The sequence below is a fragment of the Panthera uncia genome, assembly GCF_023721935.1.
Source record: "Panthera uncia isolate 11264 chromosome B3 unlocalized genomic scaffold, Puncia_PCG_1.0 HiC_scaffold_1, whole genome shotgun sequence".
In the NCBI taxonomy this organism is placed as follows: domain Eukaryota; kingdom Metazoa; phylum Chordata; class Mammalia; order Carnivora; family Felidae; genus Panthera; species Panthera uncia.
In genome coordinates, this window is record NW_026057582.1 from 114,527,883 (window position 1) to 114,554,216 (window position 26,334).

The window sequence follows — 26,334 nt, forward strand, 5'->3', positions numbered from 1 at the left end:
GGAATACAAGGAGGCACCGATTTGGGCATGATTTGGAGAAGATGAGGGCATTCAATACAGGGAATAGCCTGTAGGCCTTGTGGCAAAAATATACTTGGTATCTTCAGATTACCAAAAGAAGCTTCAACTATAGTTTTCATGCTTTTGTTTAAAAAAAAATAGAGGCAACGGGGCACCTGGGTGGCTCAGTCGGTTAAGTGGCCGACTTCGCTCAGGTCATGATCTCACAGTCAGTGAGTTCGAGCCCCGAGTCAGGCTCCGTGCTGACAGCTCAGAGCCTGGAGCCTGTTTCCGATTCTGTGTCTCTCTCTCTCTCTCTCTCTCTCTGACCCTCCCCCGTTCATGCTCTGTCTCTCTCTGTCTCAAAAATAAATAAACGTTAAAAAAAATTAAAAAAAAAAAAATAGAGGCACCTGGGTGGCTCATTTGGTTAAGCATCTGACTTTGGCTCAGATCATGATCTCTCAATTCATGGGTTCGAGCCCCGAGTTGGGCTCTGTGCTGACAGCTCAGAGCCTGGAGCCTGCTTTGGATTCTGTGTCTCCCTCTTTTTCTGCCCCTCCCCTACTCGTGCTCTGTCTCTGTCTCTCTGTCTCTCTCTCTTTCAAAAATAAACATTTAAAGGGTGCCTGGGTGGCTCAGTCAGTAGAGCATCCAGCTTTGGCCCAGGGCATGAACTCGTGGTTTGTGAATTCAAGCCCCACGTTGGGCTCTGTGCTGACAGCTCAGCGCCTGGAGCCTGCTTCAGATTCTGTGTCTCCCGCTCTCTCTGTTCATCCCCTGTTTGCTCTCTCTCAAAAATGAATATTTAAAAAAATGTATTTTTTAAAAATTTTTTTAAACATTTATTTATTTTTGAGAGACAGATAGAGGCAGAGCATGAGCAGGGGAGGAACGGAGAGAGAGGGAGACACAGAATCCAAAGCAGCCTCCAGGCTCTGAGCTGTCAGCACAGAGCCTGATGCCGGGCTCAAACTCATGAACCACGAGATCATGACCTGAGCCGAAATCGAGTTGGACGCTTAACCGACTGAGCCACCCAGGCGCCCCAAAATAATTTAAAAAAATAAACATTTAAAAAATAATAATAAATTAAGAAAAATAAAAAAAAATGTATAATGAAATATTTCAAGGAACACTTCCTGTCAGAAATCTCCTTATACATATTTTGTGTTTTCCAGCACATCTTACACATTTGAGTTAGGAATGTGATTCTTTTAAACTGGAACTTTCATCAGACATCCCGGAATTTGCTTCTCTGTTTCCTGTATTTCTGTCATCATGAATGACTGCTCTAACAAAGACTATGTCATTGGAACACACCTTCAGCTAACAGATTTTTTTCCCCATAATTGTTTTTAGTTCACTATAGAAGAAAAGCTGACTTTGTCAGTAAGCAAGTCATGGTACATAATAGATCTGTTTCTTACCTTGTCTTTGGCAGTTATGAAATTGAATGTTTCCAGTTATATTATTTCATTTTCAGTCATCTGTCCACTGATCAAGTGCCTTGTGGCTCTGAGTAATCATTGACTGAAAGAACTCAGCATTGGGAACTTGGAATCAGCCAGGTGACCATATGCAGGAAAGCTCTCTTTAGTTGGATACTTATTTGCTTTTTAGAATATTTATCATGCATTGAAATATTTTCATGAATTTTATTCCATAAGACCCAGTTCGGGTTGGGATTTTTGCAGAAAATTTATTCCATAAAATTTATACTTGCACCAGACAGGTATACCCTAAGAATCATTCATTCACAAATGCTTGTTGAATATCTGTGCTTTACTTCACTCATAAATGCTTGTTGAATGTCTATACTTTACTTGTTTCTGAGAAATATAAAAGGCAAAAAAGGCATAGTCCCTATTCTGTAACAGCCCATGGGGAGAGGGAGCAGACAGGCAAAATCATCTAATACTTTATTGAATTTAATTTCTAGGCGCACTTTCCCCATCTCCCCCTCAGATAACTCATGGATAGTCTCAAGTCTTTCTTTATTTCTTCTCCTTCCCCAGCTTAATAGTTTGGTAGAATTGGTAGAGGAGAAAAATTACTTGTGTTTATATATTTGTTTTTAATTTTCTAAAGGCGGTTTGTAGTAAATGCCAGCATATTGTATCTTACATTGTTGCTGCTGCTGATTAAGATGGACAAACTATAAAGTTTATGCATCCCAGGCTCCTATAGTAATGACTGACACTTTTTATAGTCAGAGGAGGTTATGGGGACAGAAGGTCTTAGGAAAAAAGTGCATGTTTAAATTCCATGCTTCTCAGATGACCCTTAGAGCCCTATAATCTGAAAACAGCGTTTCCATGCTGTTAAAATAATTTGGTTTTGGCAATTGGTTGATCTCCAATTACATTGCCACCCAAACTTTTGGGTCTTTTTAACTGGTAGGTATAATTGGATTAAGTGAATAACTTTGTTAAACTAGATAAACAGTGACATAAAAAACTGAATACAGAAAAAGTAAAAATAAGGCAGAATTGAGGAACATGACCCCTGGAATATCATCAAAGTTATAGCGGCGTAAAAGGATTAAAATATTTTTTCTTTAAGAATAAATGACAGGGCTCTAGTAGCTCAGTTGGTTAAGCATCTGACTCTTGATTTTGGCTCAAGTCATGATCTCATGGTTCATGAGTTTGAGTCCCACATCTGGGAGACTCAAGTGCGGAGCTTGCTTGGGATTCTTGCTCTTCCTCTCTGCCCTCTCCTGCTCTTTCTCCCTCTCCTCTGTCTCCCTCTCCTTCTCTCAAAAAATAAATAAACTAAAAAAAAAAATTTTTTTTTTAAATAATAGTGACAGTGACATAGATAATGATGACAGGAGTGGCTTATTGTCAAAACTTTGCGACCCTAAGTAGGAATATTTTCTTTTTTTTACTTGGTCTCCTTGAAAGGTGATATTTATGGGGCGAAAAAAGAATAATGTGTTAGATAATCAGAAAACATCTGAAAATGAGTCAAAGCCAGGAGACCAGAGAAAAGTGATAAACAGGGGAGATTGGCAGAAGTGCCTAAAGTATTTGGGGTTGAAGAGATTCATGTTTAATGTTGGTGGAATTCATTTGTGAGGGAACAACAGTCTCAATTTCAGATATAATTTTAAATATTTTACTTTTTTTATTATAAATAATATATTTGCTTTTTAAAGAAGACCCTAAAAAGTATTTTAAAACAAACTAACATCACCATAATTTCACATGCAGAGACAAACAATATTTTAGTGTGTTTTTTAAATGTCTGTATGTGATACATGTTTTCCCCCCTACCACAACACAAGTATATTATTAAATTATGCTTTAACAAAATATGTAAAGGCTATAATGCCAAGTATGCCTCTAGATGCCAGGGTTTTTTCTTTTTCTTTTGTTTTTGCTATAATTTTGTTACAGTATTATAACATTTTGATGAACATACCTTCTTCCATACAAATCTTTGTTTCTATCTGACTTATTTTCTTCAGGATAGGTTCCTAGAGGTGGAATTAAGTGGTATGAAAGCAGGGTGCCTGGTGGCTCAGTCAGTTAAGCGTCTGACTTTGGTTCAGGTCATTATCTCAGGGTTTGTGAGTTCAAGCCCTGCATTGGGCACCGTGCTGTTAGTGCTTGGGATTCTGTGTCTCTGCCCCTCTCCCACTGGTTCTCTCTCTCTCTCTCTCTGTCTCTCTAAATAAAACCTTTAGAAAAAAAAATAGGTATGAAAGCATAAATACTGAGGTTGGTATGTGTTGCCAGATTGCTTTCTAAAAAGATTATTCTGTATTAATTTTTACTCCAGTTCTTTTCTCTGTACCCTTACACTTCTTTGAATACTGCTTGGCTTAGGGCACCTGAGTGGCTCAGTTGGTTAAGCATCTGACTTGAGCACGGGTCGTGATCCCACAGTTTGTGAGTTTGGGCCCCACATAGGGCTCTCTGCTGTAGGTGCGAAGCCCACTTCTGGTCCTCTGTCTGTCTGTCTGTCTCTCTGCCCCTCCCTCACTTGTGCATTCATTAAAAAATTACGTTTGAATACTGCTTGGCTTTATTATTGACCAGTTTGTTAGACAATGATGTAATTATTTTCATAGCTTCAGAAAGTCTTGGTAAGAGTAGATGTAATTTCTGAAACAGGATTTGAAATCTTTGGAGTAGTCTTTTTTTTCTTGAAAGTTGATAAGAAAGTAAACGACATATACAGGCATTGGAGTTAGTAAAGGAGTAATTGTGTTTAATGCTATGAAGTATTTTATCAGAATAAGAGTTGAAACAAAACATGTCTGGACTAGAGAATATTATGGTATGTAGAATGTTAAAAGATTTAAAGGTGATTTTAAGACACTTGTAATGGCACAAAACTGGAGTTTGGGGAAGCTTTCAGAAATACCCTGTGCAGAATTACCAGTAGATTCCTTGCAAGAGAGAAGTATGGTACATAAAAATTAGTATGACTGTACAGGAAACTGAATTAAATGTTAAAAGATGTACATAAGATGGATTTCTGCTGGTATTTTCACCCTCTGCTTCTTTTTTGAAATCTGTTCTCTTACGAAGTCTGGAGAACACAGTGGTTTACCCCTTTCCTTTTCTTGACTGTTTTCTCCCAACATTCCAATCACTTTTACTTTAACAGTTGATTCTTTGAGGCAAAAATTAGTCTGAAGGAGGAGTTGACGAAGACAGACAAGAACTTGTCAGACATTGTGATTTTAACTGAGAGATCTCACATGGTCCCTCATCTTTACACCATCTTGATTCCTGCCACTTCTAGACATGAATCCATGACTTACAGCACTATAAGAAAATCACTTCTATTCTTCTTTGCTTTATCCTCCCCCAAATGTTCTATGGGATGCTTTCACCTTCACGCTTCTGAACTTCCATACAGGTACACTTTTCACAGCAGAGCTGTTATCTCCTAGCTTGTAACAAGTCTGTTTGGTTTTTAATAGTGCCCACATTCCAGTGTCAAGCTTCCCTGTGGTTGATGTGCCTCCTTTTGTTTCATATTCCTTCTTCCTTAGGAAATTAAAGAATTTTGTAGTTTTGTGTATTTCAGCATTTCATCAGCTGTTTCTTTCACAGAGGATTTGAAAAGTACAAAAAAAAAAAAAAAAAACAACCCAAAACAACTATAAACTATAGACAACTATAGTTTATGTAGTGTCTAAACTATAGAAAAAACAATCTTGTATAAGAATGAAATTTTTTTACTTCAGAAGATATTTTACATTTGTGTGTATGTAGTGGAAGGGTTAAAGGATAAAATGAATACCATATTTTTGGAACCCCCCAAAATTTTATAGCAAGATAGCTTTATTTTTTAGAGGAACAGCTTGGTGTGGAAAAACACTGGCTCTCCTAAAATTTTAAAATTCTGTGACTTAATTTAGGGCATCCGTTTTTTAAAAGGTAAAAAATTATTCTTTTGGTAGTTTCAACCCTCAGCCTTTTCTTTAAATTTCCCTTCACTTCTTTGTAAAAAGGATGAATATTTTTAGTATACTGTCCTGGCACAAATCCTCCTTATAAGCTCAGATTTTTTTCAGCGGTGACTAAAGCAGTGCAGTGCAGTTGCTTCCAAGTTCTACATTTCATCTCCTTTTCTATTGTACCTCCTCCCCCTCTGCAGCTGCTTTGCTGGCAAAGTCCTGATCCTTTGATAGATCCCAATCCCATCCTGACCCTTCAAAAGCAGGATTTAACCCAGCTCACCTTTTAACCTTTCTAATAGCCATAACTCCTATATTAAACATGTGTGACAACAAAGTCCCTATGCATACTAGTTCAGAATTATTTATTGCTTCCCCTCCATTTACCATACAACTCTACCTATGTCTTTCATACTGATGGTTAGATGTCATTAAAGAAGTTTCTTATTGTTGTTTTTAGGTCTTCATCTATTGTTAGGACACCTACCCTATATTTTTAAAGAAACTTGTCATTTCATAAGTTTATTTTTTCTTTGAATTTTCTCCATTTTATTTTTTTAAGTTTTATTTTTGAGAGAGTGAAAGAGTGTGAGTGGGGGAGGGACAGAGGGAGAGAGAGAATCTCAAGCAGCTCCACGTTCAGTGTAAGCCTGACACAGGGCTCAATCTCATGATTGCAAGATCATGACCTGAGCTGAAATCAGAAGTTGCACACTTAAACTAACTGAGCCACCCGGGCACCCCTCATAAAGTTGTTTATTATGCAACTTAAGATATAGACCCTATACAGATGTCATTAAAAGAAAATTTTGAAGTTGTCTTCTATTTAGGAAATAAGCCTGTGTTTCCAAGTCATGTGATTTATATACTCTCATATCAGCAATCAGCACAGTTTCTGCTTTGGTGTGTAACTAGTAAGTTGTTTCCCACTATGTGTTCAAAATAGAGTTCTGTTATGTTCTCAGCTCTGCTGTGTGAATTGGATGTTGACTGGTTTGCAGCTTGGGAAAAGATACTGCTCTCAAGTCTATTGGAAAAAAAAACAGGCAGCCTTACAAATGGCATCTCCTGCTAGCCTTCCATTGCATTTGTTACATGTCTGGTTGTATCTGCTGTTGGTTTGTTTTTCTGCTTCCTCAGAGTGTCACTTGCAGTTGAGTGCTTCAGTCTGGGTGAAAGGTAGCAGCACAGGAAGCATTTCCCTTGGCCCATTCCCAGGCAGCACCAAGTGTGAGTCTCTTCAGGTGGAAAACTCATCATTTTGTATTTAAAATGCAAGTATTTCAGTGTCTGTGCTTCAGATTAATTGCTGAGTATATATATTTTCCAGTTTTATCTTGTTTTCACTCATATTTCTGTAGACTAAAATTTCATTTATTGGAAGCTCAAAATGGAGTTGTTTTTTTTTTACTTATTTTTTACTTTTTAAGTTTTATTTATTTTGAGATGAAGGAAGGGAAAGAGAGAGAGAGCATGCACACAAGCAGGGCAGGGGCAAAGAGAGAGGGGGAGAAGGAGAATCCTAAGCAGGTCAGTGTGGAACCCAATGTGGGGCTTGAACTCAGGAACCTTTGAGATCATGACCTGAGCCAAAATCAAGAGTAGCTTAATTGACTGAGCCACCCAGGAGCCCCATTGTGTTTATTTTAATTAAGCCTTTTAAGAAATAAATATTGCCTTTTAGTGTAAGAAAAGCTAAGGACCCAAAGGATGGAAAGATGACTAGTGAAGACAAACTGCACACAATTTGATTAATTTGTATTTAGGATTTCTTCTAAATCAGTTGAACACTGAAAGTATTTAGCAAAGTATGTGTATACATACATGTGTGTGTTTCTATATTGCAGATATATAGTTTCTTTATACCAAAGAAAAAGTAGTATTTGGTAAGAATGTTCAGTAGTCCATGTACTTCTGTCATTAGTTAAGCTACTTTTCTTCTTTTCCCTTTCCTATACCTGCCTTCATCCCATAATAATATACCCCCAGATTAAGTATGTCAGTGAACTCTGAGAACTTTTGAACAGGCATGGTTGCTCTAAGTGCAGCATTTATAAACTAATCTATTCCAGATGTGATGGCCATCAGGAATTTAGTAAGATAGATTAAGTTGCCAAATCATGTTTGAATAGTGAACTGAACACTATACATATTAGACTGAAGAGAAAAAAAAAAACACCAAAGCTAATGATAAAAATGGGGCAGGGGTGTGATTTCAAGGGAAAGGATGAGATGAATTGTACTCAATAAATGTTGACTGATTGTGCCAAACACCGTTTTAGGTGCTGGGTGGTGTTACAGGGCTAAAAGACAGATGAGCAAAGTTTGTGCCCTAAAGGTATACTGAGACCTGTAGTTATAATAAGGGTGTGTGTGTGTGTGTGTGTGTGTGTGTGTGTGTGTGTGCGTGCGCCTGCGTGCATGTGCTGAGATAAATGTAGTTGCAACAGTTGTAACAAATGCTGTTAGAGCCATGTAGGGGGTGAGTGGATAAAGGGCACCTAATCCAGCCTGAAAAACTGAAAAGGTCAAGAATTTGCATTTTAATGGGGACAAGGAGTTCTCAGGCAGATGTGGAGAGGGCATTCCAAAGAGAGCCGCATAGAGGTACAGAAGTGAGAATATGTGGTACATTTGGGTACAACTTTTCTCTCAGGGTGTTTGAAAAGTAATGGAATCTGAGGTGAGTAGCAAGGAAGAGCAGCTTTGTTCATCAGGGGCTTTATTTTATTTGCCTCATCCTGATTTTAAACAAGCTAATGTCTTGATCTGGTTTGCCCAAGCTAAATGGGTCCCCTAGACATAAATAAACTCTCTCATGTGAGAGAGTTCATGATATTTCTAGTATCATTGTAGAAGGCTATTTTCTAGTTTGGAGGTTAATGATTTATATGTTAATTTTTTTTTTTTTAAGTTTATTTCTTTGAGGGGGGCGGAGAGGCAGAGAGAGGGAGAGAGAATCCCAAGCAGGCTCCACGCTCAGTGCAGAGTCCAACGTGGGGCTCAGACTCACAAAACAGTGAGATCATGACCTGAGCCAAAACCAAGAGTCGGATGCCTAACTGATTGAGCCACCAGGCACCCCTATGTGTTAAATTTTAAAAAGGATAGTGAAATAATTCTTTTGTTGTGAAAGTCTCAAAGTGCTCTACAAATAGTAGCTCGTTACGCCAAATATTTTAACACTTAGCCTCACACTGCATTTGATCATTCCCATATAAGCAAGTGGCATTAGGCATTGAGCAGGTACACAATGATAGCAAAATGGACAACAATAGAGAGGAGAATGCATGTAAAACTCTGCAATTGGAGAATGGTATCTGGAGCAGAGCTGAAATAAGGCATATCTCTGTTCCATGACTTTCTACATTCACTTTCCCTTTAGGTGCTCTAAAACCTTACTATTCAAAGTGTAGTCCAAGAACCAGCAGCATCACCTGGGAACTTGGAAATGCAGAGTCCCATGCCCAGCCCCAGCCCTACTGAATCAGAGTCTGCAGTTTAATAAGATCCTTAGGTGATTCCTGTTCATCTTAGAGTTTGAGAAGCACCATTCTAAAGAACAAATCTAAGGGTTTGCAAAGTTCTTGAGTTGTTTCACAGTCTTGACTTGGGACAGTAAGCATTTTGAAAATGGATATCAAGGTTACTAGCAATTATTATATTTTATTTTTCCCAGTGGGTGGATAGAGGTTAGAAATGCAGATTCTGGAGTCAGATTGCCTGGGTTCAAATCCTGGCTCTGCCACTTCTGCATAATTTCTTCATTCGTTGAGGGCAACTACAATGAGCAAAGGGGTATCCCACCACCCCGCTGATCTGTGGTGGAGGTTTAGTTGAGTTACAAATAAGCCTTTGTTGTGTGTTTGGGGGTAATTTTTGTCAGTATTATTTATTGTATTCATGATTTCTTGGTCTTAACTGAGCCATCAATTATTGAAAAGAAGGTAGTGTTTGGGAAACTTTTCAACTTTAGTAAAGAAATGTTCTTACTAATGAATAATAGACCTTTTGGCTTCACTGTAAAAAGGTGTATAAGTAGATTTAAAAGTGATGGCAAATCTCATTAAATTATAACCTACTAAGAAATAGTAGGAACATTTTACTATCAGAGCTTAGAGACTTTTACCAGTGCTCTGATCTTGTTTTCTACAGGGGGCAGCTGGCATTTTATGCTATGTGGGAGCCTATGTCTTTATCACTTACGATGACTATGACCACTTCTTTGAAGATGTGTACACTCTCATCCCTGCTGTAGTGATCATAGCTGTAGGAGCCCTGCTTTTTATCATTGGGCTAATTGGCTGCTGTGCCACAATCCGAGAAAGCCGCTGCGGACTTGCCACAGTAAGTTAGCACTTTATTGACTGCATGTGTCATCATAATATGTGGGAATATTTCATTTGTGTTACTGGCTTGAATTGAACATAAAATTCCATAGACTCTTTGGCTCTTATAATTGGAACAGAATTAGCACTTGTCTTCTAGCACTTACCTCTGGTAACTGTTTTTTATCAGTTTTTTAAATTTGTATTTAATTTTTGACAATGTTTTCTTCCTTACAGTTTGTCATCATCCTCCTCTTGGTTTTTGTCACAGAAGTTGTTGTAGTGGTTTTGGGATACGTTTACAGAGCAAAGGTATGTTGTCTACTCTAGTTCATGTTTTAAAAGGCAGTTTAAGTGTTTCGGGTGAAATAGAACAAACTCATTTTATCAAAGTAAACATTTTCTTATGCCTTAACTCCAGTTTAGTCACTGCTTTAAAAACCTAAAGTTGGGGCACCTGGGTGACTCAGTCAGTTAAGTGTCTAACTCTTGATTTATGCTCAGGTCATCATCTCACAATTTGTGGGATCAAGCCCTGTGTTGGGATTCTCTCTCCTGCTCTCTCTACCCCTCCCCCCTCACTCTCTCACTCCAAATAAATAAATAAACTTAAAAAAAATCTAAAGTTAATTAGAAATTGCACAGAGAGAAGGCCCTGGGTGACTCAGTCACTTGAGCATCTGACTTCAGCGCAGTCATGATCTCACAGTTTGTGAGTTCGAGTCCCACATCAGATTGGCTGCTGTCAGCACAGAGCCCGCTTCAGCTCTTTTGTCCACATCTCCTTTATCTGCCCCTCCCTCAGAAATAAATAAACATTAAAAAAAAGAAAGAAAGAAATTGCATACAGAACAGATTGGTGGTTGCCAGATGTGGGGGCTTTGGCGAAATGGGTGAAGGGAGTCAAAAGGTATAAACTTCCAGTTATAAAGTAAGTCAGTCATGGGGATGTAATGTACAGCATGGCAACTAAGTTAATAATACTGTAATGCATATATGAAAGTTGATAAGGGAGTAACTTTTAAAAGTTCTCTCATCACGATAAAAATTTTTTATAATTATGTATGGTAAAGGAGTTAATTAGACTTATTGTGATCATTTTGCCATATAAAAAGATTGAATCATGCTGAAACTAATGTTAGATGTCAATTATACCTCAATTTAAAAAAAAGAAAAGAAAAAATACATGTAGTGAACACACAAGTCCAGTTTCCTGGCTTAATAAAGAGTACATACTAGAGAACTGAGCTTTTGTTTTATGTTTAAGAATACTGCAACGTTTCGGGCTCTTTTTTCTGAATAGTTCTTTCCATTGAAGTTACCTATATAGGTGTCAAAAGGTTGTGTTTAATGTGGATTCTGATCTCAGGAAGTCTGTAAGCTTACTTGATTATTTATTTCAGTTTTAAAGTATTTTTCTGCTACAGTAATTTTTTTCTACAATGTATCCTGTGCTGTGTCAGTTGGGGTCTTGTGAGAAGCATATGCAAAGATGGAATTCAGTATGCGTGGATTCTGTTAGAGGAAAGGTCTGTGAGAGAACATGGGGAAGGAACCAGGTCTGACTGAGAACTGTTAGGCCTGATGCAAGTGTAATCCCAAGTACTTGTTAGTGTAATTGTGTGGTTAATTAAATATTGATGAAGTCTAAGAAAATGAGTACATGAAAAAAAGGAAATTGAATAATTTGAAGAGACTTGGTAAAAACAAGTCACTACAACTTTTTTTTTTTTCAGTTTCATTACTTAGAGAGAGTGTGTGTAGTGGGAGAGGGGCAGAGAAAGAGGGACAGAATCCCCAGGAGGCTCTGTGCTGTCAGTGCCGAGTCAGACTCGAGCTCTGTCTCACAAACTGTTAGATTGTGACCTGAGCCAGAATCAAGAGTCGGACGCTTAACCAACTGGGCCACCCAGGCACCTCAATCACTAAAACATTTTTGATCAAATCAGCTGTGAGTACAATTACTGTAAAAGTTTAGGGGAAATTTATTAATAATTAGTAGAATTCTACACTTTGATTGTGTTGCAATGTCTCTGCAGTGTAAAGAAACCCAAACTGGAAGTCGCTGTCAATGTACTAAGGATGTGATTTGTGCAGAACAAATGATAAAGAGCTCTAATCAGTGGATCCTATGCAAAGAAAAGACAGGCTTGCATTTTAAGATTGGTGTGAAATACACATTTCTGTGCTTTAAGCTAAATGAAAGTGTTCATTTTTTTAAAGTTTTATTTATTTATTTTTGAGGGAGAAACAGAGAGGGCACAAGCAGGGGAGGAGCAGAGAGGGAGGGAGAGAAAGAATCCTAAGCAGTCTCTGCACTGTCAGCACAGAGCCTGACGCGAGTCTCGAACTCACAACTGTGAGATCATGACCTGAGCTGAAATCAAGAGTTGGACACTTAATTGACTGAAACATCCAGGTGCCCCGAAAATGTGTACTTTTTCTAAAAGACTGTGATTTTCTAAAAGCCTGTACTTTTTTTAAAAGCCTCAGTTAACCAACCAACTACTCCTGACCATGCATGGGAGGCTTTTCCATTTGTTAACTACAGTACAACTGCATTTACCACTAATTTTTACATGTAGGATAATAATGAAAACAACAACAACAATATGTTCCTGGGATGGAGAGAGTATGTGAAAGTCAGTTTAGGGTCATGGTTAGGTCCTTTCATTCCACAAATATTCGAGAGGAATGGTTTTAGAACCTTGTCAAAATCATAGATGGCCTACTTGGATTTCACATCTATATTTGACAAACATATGTATATGGGTACCCATATATATACATACACCCAGTTAACCTTTGAACAACACGGGTTTTATATGTATAAATTAATGAATTATATGACATAAATTTCTGGACTCAGGGTAGAGATCAGCCAAAGGGTTTTCTTACTATTTCATATAGTCTCTACCCAAGACATGCTAGGGAATATTCAGCTATCATCTATATTACATTTCAGCTCTCTGTTGAAGGAAGGATTCATTTTAAAATTTGATTCATCCAGGCCTACCTCTAACCCCAGACTATTACATTTGATTGATTTGTTCATACAGAATTTCCAGCTAATCCTTAACTGAACTTTATAGGCATACCCTAGTGACTGTTCCACATGAGGGAGATGTTGTAGCCCTTTGTAAAATCCTTCTGGAACTTAAATTAGAGGCTGTTGTAATATCTGATCATAATTCACTTTCCTCATTTGAGGCAGGATAATAGAAACATTAAATCAACAAGCAAGTAATAACTTTTGGACAAGATAGTTTTCTGTTTCCCCCTTGTTGAATTCTGTTACAGTGTATCTTTTAAAGATCTAGCCTGGGGACTCCAAACTTCTTAAGGGCAAGGCAGTCATCTTTGACTGTCCAGCAGTGGCAAGACACCTGGCATAATAAATGTTAATGAATTTATGGATCTGTTGAATGAAAAAAAAATTACAGGTCAAGACTTCTAATCTTATTTAATATAGCAAAGTGTTCTATTATTCTAACTTGTAAGTATTTAACTTTCTTTAAATTACCTCAGAATGAGAAGTTTGTTCAGATTTCCTCAGCCCATAAATTCCTGGTATGGAAAGGGGGAAATACACATTTTCTGATTTCTTTTTTAGAGCGAAATTGAGGACTTCATTTTCCATTGCCACTTTAAAAAAAAAAAAAAAAAAAGCCTTTGTTCTGGACATAGAAAAAGGTGATTATGAGTTGAGATCCTACCTTCTGTGCCCATCCTGATGAATGAGGGTCCTGCCAACTTGAACACCGAGGCAGCTGTTGCCAGCCATTCCCGTCTGGCCCCTCTTTCCTCTTTCTTAGTCATTTCCTTTTCTTTCGCCTTTCTATTTGCCTGCTTTTCCTTTCCACCTAAGTACCATTTAAGGCTAAACAGGCTGCCTTAAAGTAATTAATTGGGGTATAACTTTAGGGCTATGATAAAGACGTAATAGAGGTGCTGGCTTGGTTTCGGCTCAGGTCATGGTCTCATGGTTTGGGAGTTCAAGTCCTGTGTTGGACTCTCCTGGGATTCTCTTTCTCTCTCTCTCAAAAATAAATAAACTTAAGAAAAAAAAGAGAAGTATTGTTACTGTAATTTATAATTTTAAATCAAAGGCATAATATGCCAATCTAATTTTCAAACCATTGATACATAAGGTACCAGGTAACTGTGCCCCAAAAAAGAATGTATTGGGTTTGCCCCTACTGGTTATCACCTTGTAGTTAAATCACATAACTGGTATAATTACTAAGTAGGTCTAATCATCTTAGAAGGGTAAGGAGAATCTGGTACAAACACATTTTACTAAATGGTACTTTTCTTGCCATTTAGTGGTTGACAGAAATAAGTTATGAAGAGTTTATTTCCTGTCGCCTAATTCATATAACATCAAACTGCACCTTTTTCATAAAATGCTACTTGTAAGGACTGATTTTTTTCACCTGCTGATTACTTTTGTGTATTTGGCTAAATCGAAACATTGAATAAATAAAATGGAAAGTATGTTGGTATTTGTTCCAAAAGTATCTTGTGGGAGGTCTTTATTTTTAATCTACTTTTGGAAAGGAAAATGAGTAAATCCAACCCACTGAAAGCTTATTTGAAAAGAAAAGCAGTTCATTTATAATTTAGGACATCTGTCTCAGGGTTCAGCTGCTTTCTCTCTCTTGAATAGATTGTTAATCTGCTGTCTTGCACACAGTCTTCTCTTTGAATGCTTATAGTGTGTGATGTGATGTGTCTGCATTTTTACCTGAATCTTTGTGGAGACAAGGAGAAAAATTTTTTTCTTAAAAGTAATTCACAAAGATATCTGACAACTCTGCATACATGTCAGTTAGGTTTCTTAGCTGGAGCCTTGACAAATGTTAATTTTACCAGTATTTTTAAGGGACCGAATTCTTTGTTTTGATTCAGGTGGAAAATGAGGTTGACCGCAGCATTCAGAAAGTGTATAAGACCTACAATGGAACGAACCCTGATGCCGCTAGCCGGGCTATTGATTATGTTCAGAGACAGGTGAGCTCTCTTCAGGTGAATTCGATTTTGAGGGCCAGTCACTGTTGGGTCAACCTTAAACTCAGCTATTACTGTGTAAATTAAACATGTATTTTTGTAGCCATGGATAGCTTCATGGTGTGTCTGATATTTTCACCTTCACTCTTGAAAAGTTTTTTCCACTGTCACCTAGTGACTTTTTACCAAAAAAGTAATTAGTCAGAAAGGTGATAACGGAAGAGAGGTATGTGTCACAGGAAAGATGGGATCCTCAAGGGACTTCAAGGAGGTAAGAGGTCTTCATATACCTTTAGAAAGCAAGACCAGAAAAGATAATAGACAAAACTGTTAAAAAAAATTATGGATAATTGGAAATGTGTGAAGGTAGAGAGACTGGTATAGTAGATCCTTATATCCATAAACCTACCTCAAAATTTTCAATTTTTTGTTAATCTTTTTTCATCTTTTACCCCACATATCTTTTGCTAGATTATCTTAAAGCAAATCCCAGACATTTCGGAGAAAATATTTGAAATATATTATCATTGGAAATAATATTTAACATGTAAGATATGAAGATTTTTCTTAGCTGTAAATTAGCCCTTGTGGGTAATATGCTTTTCATGTAGAATTTCTGAAGTTACTAGTCATGTGGCTAATTAAAATTTAACATCCAGTTCTTTAGTCATCCTAGCCACGTTGTAAGTGCTCAGTAACCTCAGGTGCCTAGTGGCTACTATGTTGAACAAGCAGACACCGAACATTCTTATCATTGCAGAAAGTTTTATTGAACTTAACTGGTCTAGAGTAGCTTAAAGCTCTGCAGTGCACAGAATTTTAAAGTTCAACACAGATCTGTGTGTCTTGGGAGGACTAATATTTCTGTTCTCTTTCTCACTAGCTGCACTGTTGTGGAATTCACAACTATTCAGACTGGGAAAATACAGACTGGTTCAAAGAAACCAAAAACCAGAGTGTCCCTCTTAGCTGCTGCAGAGAGACCGCCAGCAGCTGTAATGGCAGTCTGGCCCACCCCTCCGACCTCTATGCCGAGGTAAGTTTGGCTTCTTGGCCAAGACTTGAATCTAGCTTGGTAACCTGGTTGTCTCTGTGAACTATCTTTACCTAGAACTTCTTTTCTACACTCTTTTGTTTGTCTTTATGCTGTTTTATGTTACTGTAAATTATTTTTAAAAACATTGTCTTTCCTTCTTTGGGTTTCTGTTATTTCCATTTCTGCCACTGAGTAGTGATATGTGACCTTATAGCTTTCACTTTAAAAAAAGACTTTTATTGAGGATGACTTTGTGTGTTTCAGGGATGTGAAGCTCTAGTTGTGAAGAAGCTACAAGAAATCATGATGCATGTTATCTGGGCAGCACTGGCATTTGCAGCTATTCAGGTAAGCACAGGGGTTGTTATCAGAATGTGCTCATTCTCTGATGTCAACCATGAATGGTTTTAATCATTAAGTGCATTTAATCCTTGTGTATATAGATAACTTGGAAGTCATTGAGGTACTGGCCGTCAGTTTCCAACGTCTTCCATTTCCTGTGTCTAGTCCTAGACCCATAATGGTTCCAAGAAACCAGAGATCTGGATGCAGGGACTAGGTTTGAGGAGACTTTGCTTTACTTTCTTGACTTGACTAGTGAGTGGCCTGTTCAAAAATACATACTGTCGCCTGGGGCACCTGGGTGGCTCAGTCGGTTAAGTGTCCGACTTCAGCTCAGGTCATGATCTCACGGTCCGTGGGTTCGAGCCCCGCGTCGGGCTCTGGGTTGATGGCTCAGAGCCTGGAGCCTGCTTCGGATTCTGTGTCTCCCTCTCCGTCTGCCCCTCCCCGTTCATGCTCTGTCTCTCTCTGTCTCAAAAATAAAAACGTTAAAAAAAAATTAAAAATACATACTGTTGCCCTAATGTATTCTTGGGAGGTATTTTAATAGAACTTCACAGAATTTTTAAAAATTGTACTGCTTTATTTCACTATGGAAATGGAAAGCTTCATTTCAATCTTTTTGTACTGTTTCTTCTTCTGGTTCTTATTTTTCTGTCCTCAGGGTTTTATATGTCCATATATGTACATCAGGAACTCCTACTACAACACTAGACTCTTATGCTGATAGGAGCAATTGAGTTGCTTTACAGAAAAGACGAAGTAAAAATGAGGTTCTAACCTCTTCTGTATTTCTGGGCTTAGTTTTATCAGACTAATAGCCATCAAGGAGTCTGTGACATCACTTGGCACATCCAAAAGTATACCATATCATTGTTGGTAGCTGAGAGAACTTGTCTTCCCAACTTCTACCAGTGAAAACAATCTTTTTCCCACCTAATAATGGCGTATGCATAGGAGCTGGTAATTGTTTAATTACCTCTCACTTTATCTACTCCTTCCTCCCTCCCTCACCAAAAAATCCCTTCCACCCACATCCTTAGCCCTCACCTGAAAACAAATAAAGATAGCTATTTTTCTGCTCTGTACAACTACCTATGTTGCTAGTTTCATATACAATGTATCTTAGGGATTCTGTTAGAGGAACATCTTAGAGGAATCTTACAACTGAGAATAACCAACTGTTTAAAATGATTGAGAATCCGGGGCACCTGGGTGGCTGAGTCAGTCTGACTTTGGCTCAGAGCATGATCTCACAGTTCGTGGGTTCGAGCCCCACATGTGCTGACAGCTCAGAGCCTGGAGCCTGCTTCAGATTCTGTCTCCATCTCTCTCTGCCCCTCCCCTGCTCATGCACTGTTTCTCTCTCAAATATAAATAAATATTTTTTAAAAATTAAAATGATTGAGAATCCTTTGTGTCAGATCTAGTTCTCAGAGTGTTCTTTGGTTGTTTTTGAAATATGCTTCAGGCCTAGAATCTATTTTGAGAAAGTGTAGTTATCTTTTAATTGTTAGATAAAACCAACGTAATTGCTAGTTTAAAGGTAAGTTGCTTAGATTGCCTGCTGTCTGTGTATTTGAAGAAAAGCTAGTGTATTTAATGAGAAATGCCTTAAAGGTGATTGTTTACTTTGCTGGTACTCAAACAGCTTTGAAATGATTCATTTAAAAGCCTAGCTCTTTATTTGCTATGGTCTCTGCCCTTCTAAGCATTTACTTTGTGGCTCAGCATAGCAGTAATATGTTGATCAGCAGGGATGATATTTTGATTGTCCAAACATATTCATTTAGCTAAAAATAATGAAACATGAAGGAAGTCTCTTCCCAAGTGAAATCCTGGTCTGTGCATTCTTAATTATCTTATTTGTGTTAATAAATCAGCACATACTAGCATGCAGCAAAAAAAAGCTTTGAAACTGTAAGGTGCTTGTGGTCATGAAATATACAGCATGTATAAGGAAGACTGATGCACATCATTACTTTAGCTTCATCCCTCATTTTGTTAAGCTTATTAACCAGGCAGATATTTTTTCATTAAATATTTTTCATTGGGGGCTAATAAATATTTTAGCTAGTCTTTTAATTTTTAAGTATGCCTTCTTCTATGCATTTTATACTTAAATTACCCTTATTTAAGTAATGGCTGATAAAGATTTGATGTGTTCAGTTCAGCAAAACTAAGTCAAGGATTCAGAGCTTTCACAGATTCAAATGCTAATGGTTTAAAAATTTTTAAACTTTGGTTTTAAGGGAAAAAACATACATTAGAAATAACGAAAGAATTTTCCCTAATATGTTTTCTTTTTTTAAAGAGTACCTATAAACCTATAAAGAGTACCTAAACATTTGATACTCAAAATCTGATGTAGATTGGTGCCCTGGGTTTGGAAAACCAGAGCAAAGGTAAAAACAATCCAAAGTGTACTTTTATGCTCATCCTGATAGAGTTAGAGCTAAAAGCACACTTGGAGAGTCTCCAGTCCCTGTTTCCTTCGTAATTGCATTATGTTTTTAATTTCTTTTTTAACATTTATTTATTTTTGAGAGACAGAATATGAGCTGGTCGCAGGGGAGTGGGGGGGTGGCAGAGACAGAGGGAGACACAGAATCCGAAGCAGGCTCCAGGCCCGAGCTGTCAGCACAGAGCCTGATGTGGGTCTTGAACTCACAAGCTGCGAGATCATGACCTGAGCCGAAGTCAGACACTTAACCAACTGAGCCACCCAGGCACCTCTCCTTTGTTTTAAAGGCCATGAAAACGAGGGGGAGCAAGGATAGTATGACTAATGACCATCACTGAAGCTTGAACCCTGGCCCATTGTACTCTGCCTCGAATTAGAAAGTGAAGAATTAAGGTTTTCAAAAGATTAAATTCCTCAATTCTGTTATGCAACCTAACAGTTAATTGACACTTCAGCTTAATAAAATACACAATGTAATAACATTGAAATACCATTAGCACTTTCCTTCAGGTTCTAAAGTGAGAAAGCTAAGAGCTATCATAGGAAATATAGTTCTAAATAATGTTAGGAGTACCTGGCTGGCTCAGTCAGAAAGCATGCAATTCTTGATCTTGGGGTTGTGATTTCGAGCCCCATGTTGGGTGAGGAATTACTTTCTTTTTCTTATTTTTTTTGAGAGGAAGGGGCAGAGGAAGAGAAAGATTCTGAAGCAGGCTCCATGCCCACTGGGGTAAACCCCATGACTCTGAGAGTAAATAAAACTTTGAAAAATAATGTTAAAGATCGAAAGATGCTTTTTGGTAGTATTGTATCAAAACTGTTGGAAGCATTGTTTCCTTTGAATTTGAGAATACTTTGTGGTACCGTTAAGTACCATGTTCTGTTGAATGAAGTACTGCATTCTGTTGAAGTTCTAAGGTGTAAAAGTGAATTTAAGAAGAAATGTTTTCATGAACCTGATTTACCAATAAAAGCCTGTAGTTCACGTGTTGGCCATCAGTAGGCCCCGTGGACCAGTCTAGCCCACTACCTCTTTTTGTGTTAGCCGCACTCATTTATGCATTATCTGTGACTGCTTTTGTATTATAGTGGCAGGGTTGCATGGTTGTGACAGAGACCCAGTTTTGTCTCTTGGTTTACAAAGCCTAAAATATTCATTATATTGCCCTTTCAGAAAACATGTGCTAGGGGTGCCTGAGTGGTTCAGTCGGTTAAGCGTCTGACTTCGGCTCATGTCATGATCTCACAGTTCGTGAGTTGGAGTCCCGCATTGGGCTCTGGGCTGACAGCTCAGAGCCTGGAGCCCGCTTCAGGTTCTGTGTCTCCTGTCTGCCCCTCCGCTGCTTGCACTCTGTCTCTCTCATTGTCTCAAAAGTAAATAAACATTAAAAAAATTTTTTTTTAATAAAAAAAAAACAAAACAGAAAACACGTGCTAACTCTTGCTCTAGTCTAGTTAAATGATCTAGGTTTGAATAGGACCAAAATGATAAAAACAAAAAAACAAAAAACAGGGGCACCGGGGTGGCTCAGTCAGTTAAACGTCTGACTTTGGCTCAGGTCATGATCTCATGCTTTGTGGGTTTGACCCCTGCATTGGGCTCTGTACTGACAGCTCAGAGCCTGGAGTCTGCTTCAGATTCTGTCTCTCTCTCTCTCTCTCTCTGCCCCTCCCCTGCTCATACTCTGTCTTTCTCTCAATAAATAAACATTAAAAAAATAATTAAAAAAAAAAAAACCCTGAAAAATACTAGTTAATTGTTAAACAGGATTTTTTAATGTCGGAGAAAGATTTTTAGGATTTTGCTGCACTTCTTATTTTGTTAGCCTTTTTTTTTTTTTTTTTAAGTTTTTATTTTTAAGTAATCTCCCCTGGACCCAATGTGGGGTGCCAACCCACAATCCTGAGATCAAGAGTCACACACTCAACTAATGAGCCAGTCAGGTGTCCCTTTATTTTGTTGTCTTTTCAATCAGCAAGCTATTTCACTTCGTTGAGTGTCACCAGCCTCTTAAATTAACAATTAATCAATTAGGAATTTTATATTTAAAAGATCTGGTCATAATAATAGACAAAAATCTATGTTTTGATTTGACGATATCAAGTATTTGCTAGGGTAAGGCTTTCTGCAAAGTAAATATGGGAAAAATAGGAATTGTCTGTCTTTGGAGTCTTACAAAGTTGGCATGTCCTCAAGATGGATCACCAAGAGCAAACTTTCACAGAGAACTGTTTCCCAAAGCCATGTTGGTTTTTTCTGGTCTATATTGCCAAGTGTGAAGGAGGTTGAGACTGCTATTTCCTCCTGCTGCTTCTTGACTGTCAGTTACTCATTAATGTGAGTTAAAAACATAAGTGAATAACACTTCACTTTGGGCCCCCACATAGGTAAAATCTAGTGGGCTGATTCTGATACACTCTTAAATATTTCAAGTAACTCTTCTTTAAGGCTTGGGAAGCTAATTCTTGAGTGGCTAGGTTTTGTTTTGGTTTAGAGGAAATGAAATCTTGTTAACTTTCTGAAAGTTTTGAAAGTTTTACCCATTTGATAGAATTTTTTTCAGATTATTTAAATTTAGTAAAATGTAGGTCTCCCTCTCAGTTTTACCTTAGTTCTTGAGACCCATTCTCCCCATCCCTCATCAAGTGTTAACCACTGATACCAGTTTTCTGTATATCTTCCCAGAAGTAGTTGTGGTTAGACAGCACATAAATATTTTTTATGCAAATAGAAGCTTATGGTATACAGTTTTCTACCTTGCTGTTTTATAAAATTGTTATAATTGTATGTTCACATGTATTTTTTTTAAGGAAACTAGCCCCATTGTGGGGCTCAAACTCATGACCCCGAGATCAGGAGTCGCATGCTCCACCAACTGAGCCAACCAGGCACCCCTATACATTTTAAGAAGTAATACAGACAAATCTTTGTATGCCTTGCCCAGTCCCCCCCGCCCCTGGGGTAATATTTTGCAAAACTGTAGTATATCACAACGAAGGTATGGGCACTGATACAATTCACCAATTTTATTCAGATTTTTCATTTCTACCTGTGTATGTTCAGTTCTGTACAGTTTTATGACCTGGTGGGTTTACTGAACAGTTCTAACACCATAGGGATTCTTCCTGGTACCTGTTTATAACTAACTGCACCCACCTCCATCCTGTGCCTCCTCCCCCCATACCTTGGGCAACCATTAATCTGTTCTCCATTTCTAAAATTTTGTCTTTTCAAAATATATGAATGGAACCATATGGTATGTAACCTTTGGTTCCTTTTTTTTTTTTTTTTTTTTTAAGTTTATTTATTTTAGAGGGGGGTGGGAGAAACACAAGTGGGAGAGAGAGGGAGACATAGAATATAAAGCAGGCTCCAGGCTCTGAGCTGTCAGCACAGAGCCCAATGCAGGGCTTGAACCCATGGAACCAGGAGATCATGACCAGAGCTGAAGTCAGATGCTTAACCTACTGAGCCACTCAGGCACCCCTATAAGTGACTTTTTGATACAGAGTTCCACATTTTTCTCAGAAAAGGGTGTTTCCAGTGTGCAGTTCCAAAACCTTATATAACAAACAATACCTATTTTCCCATAATGTCCCCTACATAGTATATTCTAGAACATTTTAATCCTTGGCAGTCAGTTTTTTTAATTACCACTTGCCTCTGTATTTAGCAGTTATTTTTTGCAGTTGCTTGGTATTATATTTAGACTAAGTGCAGATTAGTTCTCATGGCTTGAATGTTGCAGGGCAAATTTTTATTGCAAGAAATAACTCTAAAGCTAAAATATTTCCAAGTCTATTGTTGGAAAATTTTAATCAGTGAAATTTCAGTATAGCAGAGCTTTGGAAGTGGGCCTGTAGCACTTAGTGATGAGGTTTGGAATATAAGAAGTTAATGTGTAGAGTTTAATGTTCATAAACAGACTCATTCCCAAGCATGAGTAGGGTTTTATCAAGTTTATTTAATTGTTTTAAAATCAGGTCAAGTTGACTTAATTGAAATAAAACTCAGGAACAGAAATGATACTTATTTCAGATCCCATTTGAGAGTGCTGACTCCTTCACTAGAAGTTAACCAACTGAAAGGAATGTGAGGGAAGTGGGTTGGGAAGAGAGATTTTTTTTCCAGAAAATCAGTAATTTCTGAGCTTAGCGTTTTTATTGCTTAATTTAACATTGCCTGGGAACATAATTCTGTTTGATTTTATAACTATTTTGAGGATGTACAGTAAGTAGAAATGTATTTCTTTAGGAATTAGATACTAAACATGTCTAGACTGGCTATAGATATTTACTCAATTTTCAACAATATCCACTTTTAAAATGTCTTCAAGGTGTTTTGTGCTATTACTGCACTCAGCAAATATTGATGTAATGAAACTGATGGATTTAAGCAGCAAATATATATCTTGAATGGGTAGAATGTGAGCTAATTGAGGCTGGAAATTGGAATGTGTGACTTTATACCATGGGGATTCAGATTGAGGACATCGTTATTCTCTGTATATGTATCTCATTAGCAATCTTCCACTTCAAACATTCAGAGCCTGGTTATAGATCTGGTACATTTTGTTGAAATTGATTGACCCCATATGTACAGAAAGCCCTGCCTTTTAAAATCAAATAACTGAAACCATTATGAAAAGTTAGAACAGCAAATTAAGTTACTCTCATTTAGCTCTTTGGTTACTATTTATATTTTGTAAGAAGCCAGGTCAAAAATTCTAGAATCATTTTCTCTTTAATCCAGTTTAATCCTCTTGCTTATTCAAAATAACATGGCATGACTTTATTACAATTCCAGCTTGCTGCCACAGAGGGATTAGGGCTTATTAAAATAAAATCATGAAGGAAGAGTGACCTTTAAAAAGTAATATGTATGTAATACCACAGAGCCAAATCTGGATTTCAAAAATAGTAAATAATTATGAAAGAAACAAAAACCTTCAGACCAATTGATTGGTTTCCACCATAAGGCTTTTGGGCTGTTCATGCGTGTAGTGAATTTTGTGGTTGTTAATAAAACTTATGTCCCCAAATCCAGATGTCTGAAAAGACCACCAGTAAATTTCCTAAATTCACAAAGTCTTGGTCATTCTACTCCCTAGACCTTTGCTATCAGATACAGAATGTTTCCATCATTGCAGAAAGTTATTTTTTTTTAGAGCACTCCTATTGATCAAGAGTGGGAATGGCAGGAGAGCCTTCCATTTCTCCTCTTCGTGTATTGTTCTTAGGTGTTCTTAGGCAGGGAAACTAAAAGTTGGTATTTAAACACCTCCTAAAAAGATAATATAGTCATTAGAAATTGCCTCTATTACTGTTGTTATTGCTTTTTTGATGATTTGAGATCACTGAACTTTGAAACAGCTCCATTGCCAACAAAGAAATTACACACTTGCTATGAGAGGGTCTTCAGCCTTCTTTTTTCTCTGTTGTTTTCTTCCCACAGCTGCTGGGCATGCTGTGTGCATGCATCGTATTGTGCAGAAGGAGTAGAGATCCTGCTTATGAGCTCCTCATCACCGGTGGAACCTATGCATAGTAGAAAAATGCAAGCCTGAGCTTTTTAGTCTTGTTGTTCTGATTTGGAAGGTGAATTGAGCCAGGTCTACTGCATTGGCCTCTGAGTTCATTTAGTTAAAGCACACAGGTGTTGGACAAAGCAGCTTGGCTCTTCATGTACCCACCTACTTCCCTACCCACCTATGACTTTCTTTTCCCTTATTCTGACTCTCCATGTCCCTAAGTTTTTAAGTATGGCAGTATATGTTCTAATTCAGAACCATTTGCAGGTTGCATAGTGTGGGAGAATTAAAGGAGGGCTTGGACCTACTTCTGTTACCTCCATGCAGTAATGGGGCTGCTACCGGAGTGTCCCGGGGCCCTTTCAGTCTTCACAATGGAGAACTCTTGGCCAAAGGTTTTTGGGGGGAGGGGGAGGAAACCAGCTGTGGTTAAAGTTAACACCAGATGGGGCCCCTCATCAGTGTCCTTTTAAAAAACATATACTGTAGTCCAATAAGATAGCAACTGTATAAAATTGCTAAAATAGATTTTAGAATCATACAGTGTGTCTCTTGGTTCATCTTCAAAATCAGACTGATCTTTGAAACTAGCAGTTTTTAATCAAAGCTGGCTTTATAGGAGGAGTATAATATATGCACTACTGTTTTAAAGCAATTAGTGTGAGTGTGTGTGCGTTTTTGTATGACTGAGCCCATTCATCATAAGTCTAAACTCATTAGGATTAATGTACCCATGTAGACTAGCAAAATAGTATGTAGATGTGATCTCAGTTGTAAATAGAAGGATCTAATTCAATAAACTCTGTATCACCCCTCAACATGTACTTTTTAATTATTTGGGGATACTTCAGTTCCCAAGCAGCAGTGTAACGTTTTAAATGTTGGTGCATGTCTACATGATTTGCGTGTGTTTTAATTAGATCAGTTGCCAAATTCTAAAGGCCTTGGGATCCAAAAAGCCAGAGATGCTTTTCACTCTAGTATATCCTACAAATACGAACACCTAACCGTGTGCATGACACTGGGCATACGGTGATGATGCTCTCCTTGTCTTGGAGGAATGTGGAGTCCTATTATAGGACTATATACAGAAGCAGTTAATTTCCATACAATGCAATGATTATAGTAACAAAAAAATGGGAGCCCAAAGGAGGTACCCAGAGAGGTCAGAGGCAACTTCCTGGAGGAGAGGCCTGAGCCCAGAGTTTGGATAGGCTTTGTGAGAGAAAGTACACAGGAATGCAAGATGGGTTGGAGTGTGCAGGGAGCTTCAAGTAGCTTGTTGTACCTGGAGCTTAAAATAACAGGGCTGGGAAAAGTTGAAGTGGCAAAGCCCAAGTCCTCTAGGGTCTCCCACGACATCCTGTAGAGGTTCAATGTTACTTGAAAATGAGGCAGCTGTGTGTGTGCCTGTTGTGGATGTCCGTGACTGCAGTAGGGAGGATGATTGAAGGGGCGTGAGGTAGGTGTAATGGCTCAGGACAGAGCAAGAGCGTGGGGTAGGGTATCGTTGGTGGAGGTGGGGAGAGGGATGGTGGAATTCCATCACTGATTGCATATGGGATAGAGAAAAGGGAGAGGAAGGAAGGAGTCTAGGTTGAGGCCCATGTTTCTGGCTCAGTCAACTGAGGAAACAGAATTAGTAACAGAGCTAGGAAGCAAGTAAGGACCGTTATCTATGGGCATGAGTTCACATTCGGTTTTGGATCTATCAATTTGGGGAAAATCATGCAGGTCTGTCCTGCCTGAAAATGGAGGCATTGAGAAGAGTAAAAACAAATCCTGTTCACAGAGTGGAAGTTAACTAAAACATTCATGGTTTTTGAGAACTACAGGAGGTCTGCTGTGTTCCTCTGACTCATCCCATCTCTTGTCCCTACAGGTTGCACAGTAGGCAGGAATGTTTTGCTTGTCCTCATGACCTTTCACTACTGCCTTCTCCCCCTAGCCGTCTCTTTTCTTCTCCCTTCCGGTTTTCAATATGTACCATTCTTTGGCTGTCCCGTCACAGGTTGGAGCTGGGGTGAGCAATATCTGGACCAACGTTGGCTGTCCTCAGCAATTTCTGCACAGCAGAACTGAACCTCTAGAGTAGGCAGTTGCTTTGGGGAGAATGTACCAATTGTTAGCCTGTTCCTTTAACTTGCCCAGGAGGCTAATTCCACACAGTCTCCTTTACTCGTTCCTCTCTGCTTGCCTGG

At 38.2% G+C, this 26,334-nt stretch overlaps 1 protein-coding gene across 1 annotated transcript in view; it reads left to right on the top strand.

Annotated features, from left to right (window-relative positions):
- TSPAN3 (tetraspanin 3) overlaps window positions 1-24,951 on the top strand; it is a 29,083-nt gene extending 4,132 nt beyond the window's left edge. Inside the window, exons 2-7 of the mRNA XM_049611913.1 lie at window positions 9,578-9,769; window positions 9,988-10,062; window positions 14,662-14,763; window positions 15,644-15,796; window positions 16,061-16,144; window positions 24,058-24,951. Of these exons, the coding sequence (XP_049467870.1) occupies window positions 9,578-9,769; window positions 9,988-10,062; window positions 14,662-14,763; window positions 15,644-15,796; window positions 16,061-16,144; window positions 24,058-24,150 (699 nt within the window). The 3' untranslated portion in view covers window positions 24,151-24,951. The remainder of the gene's footprint in view (window positions 1-9,577; window positions 9,770-9,987; window positions 10,063-14,661; window positions 14,764-15,643; window positions 15,797-16,060; window positions 16,145-24,057) is intronic.
- The last annotated feature ends 1,383 nt before the right edge of the window (window positions 24,952-26,334 follow it).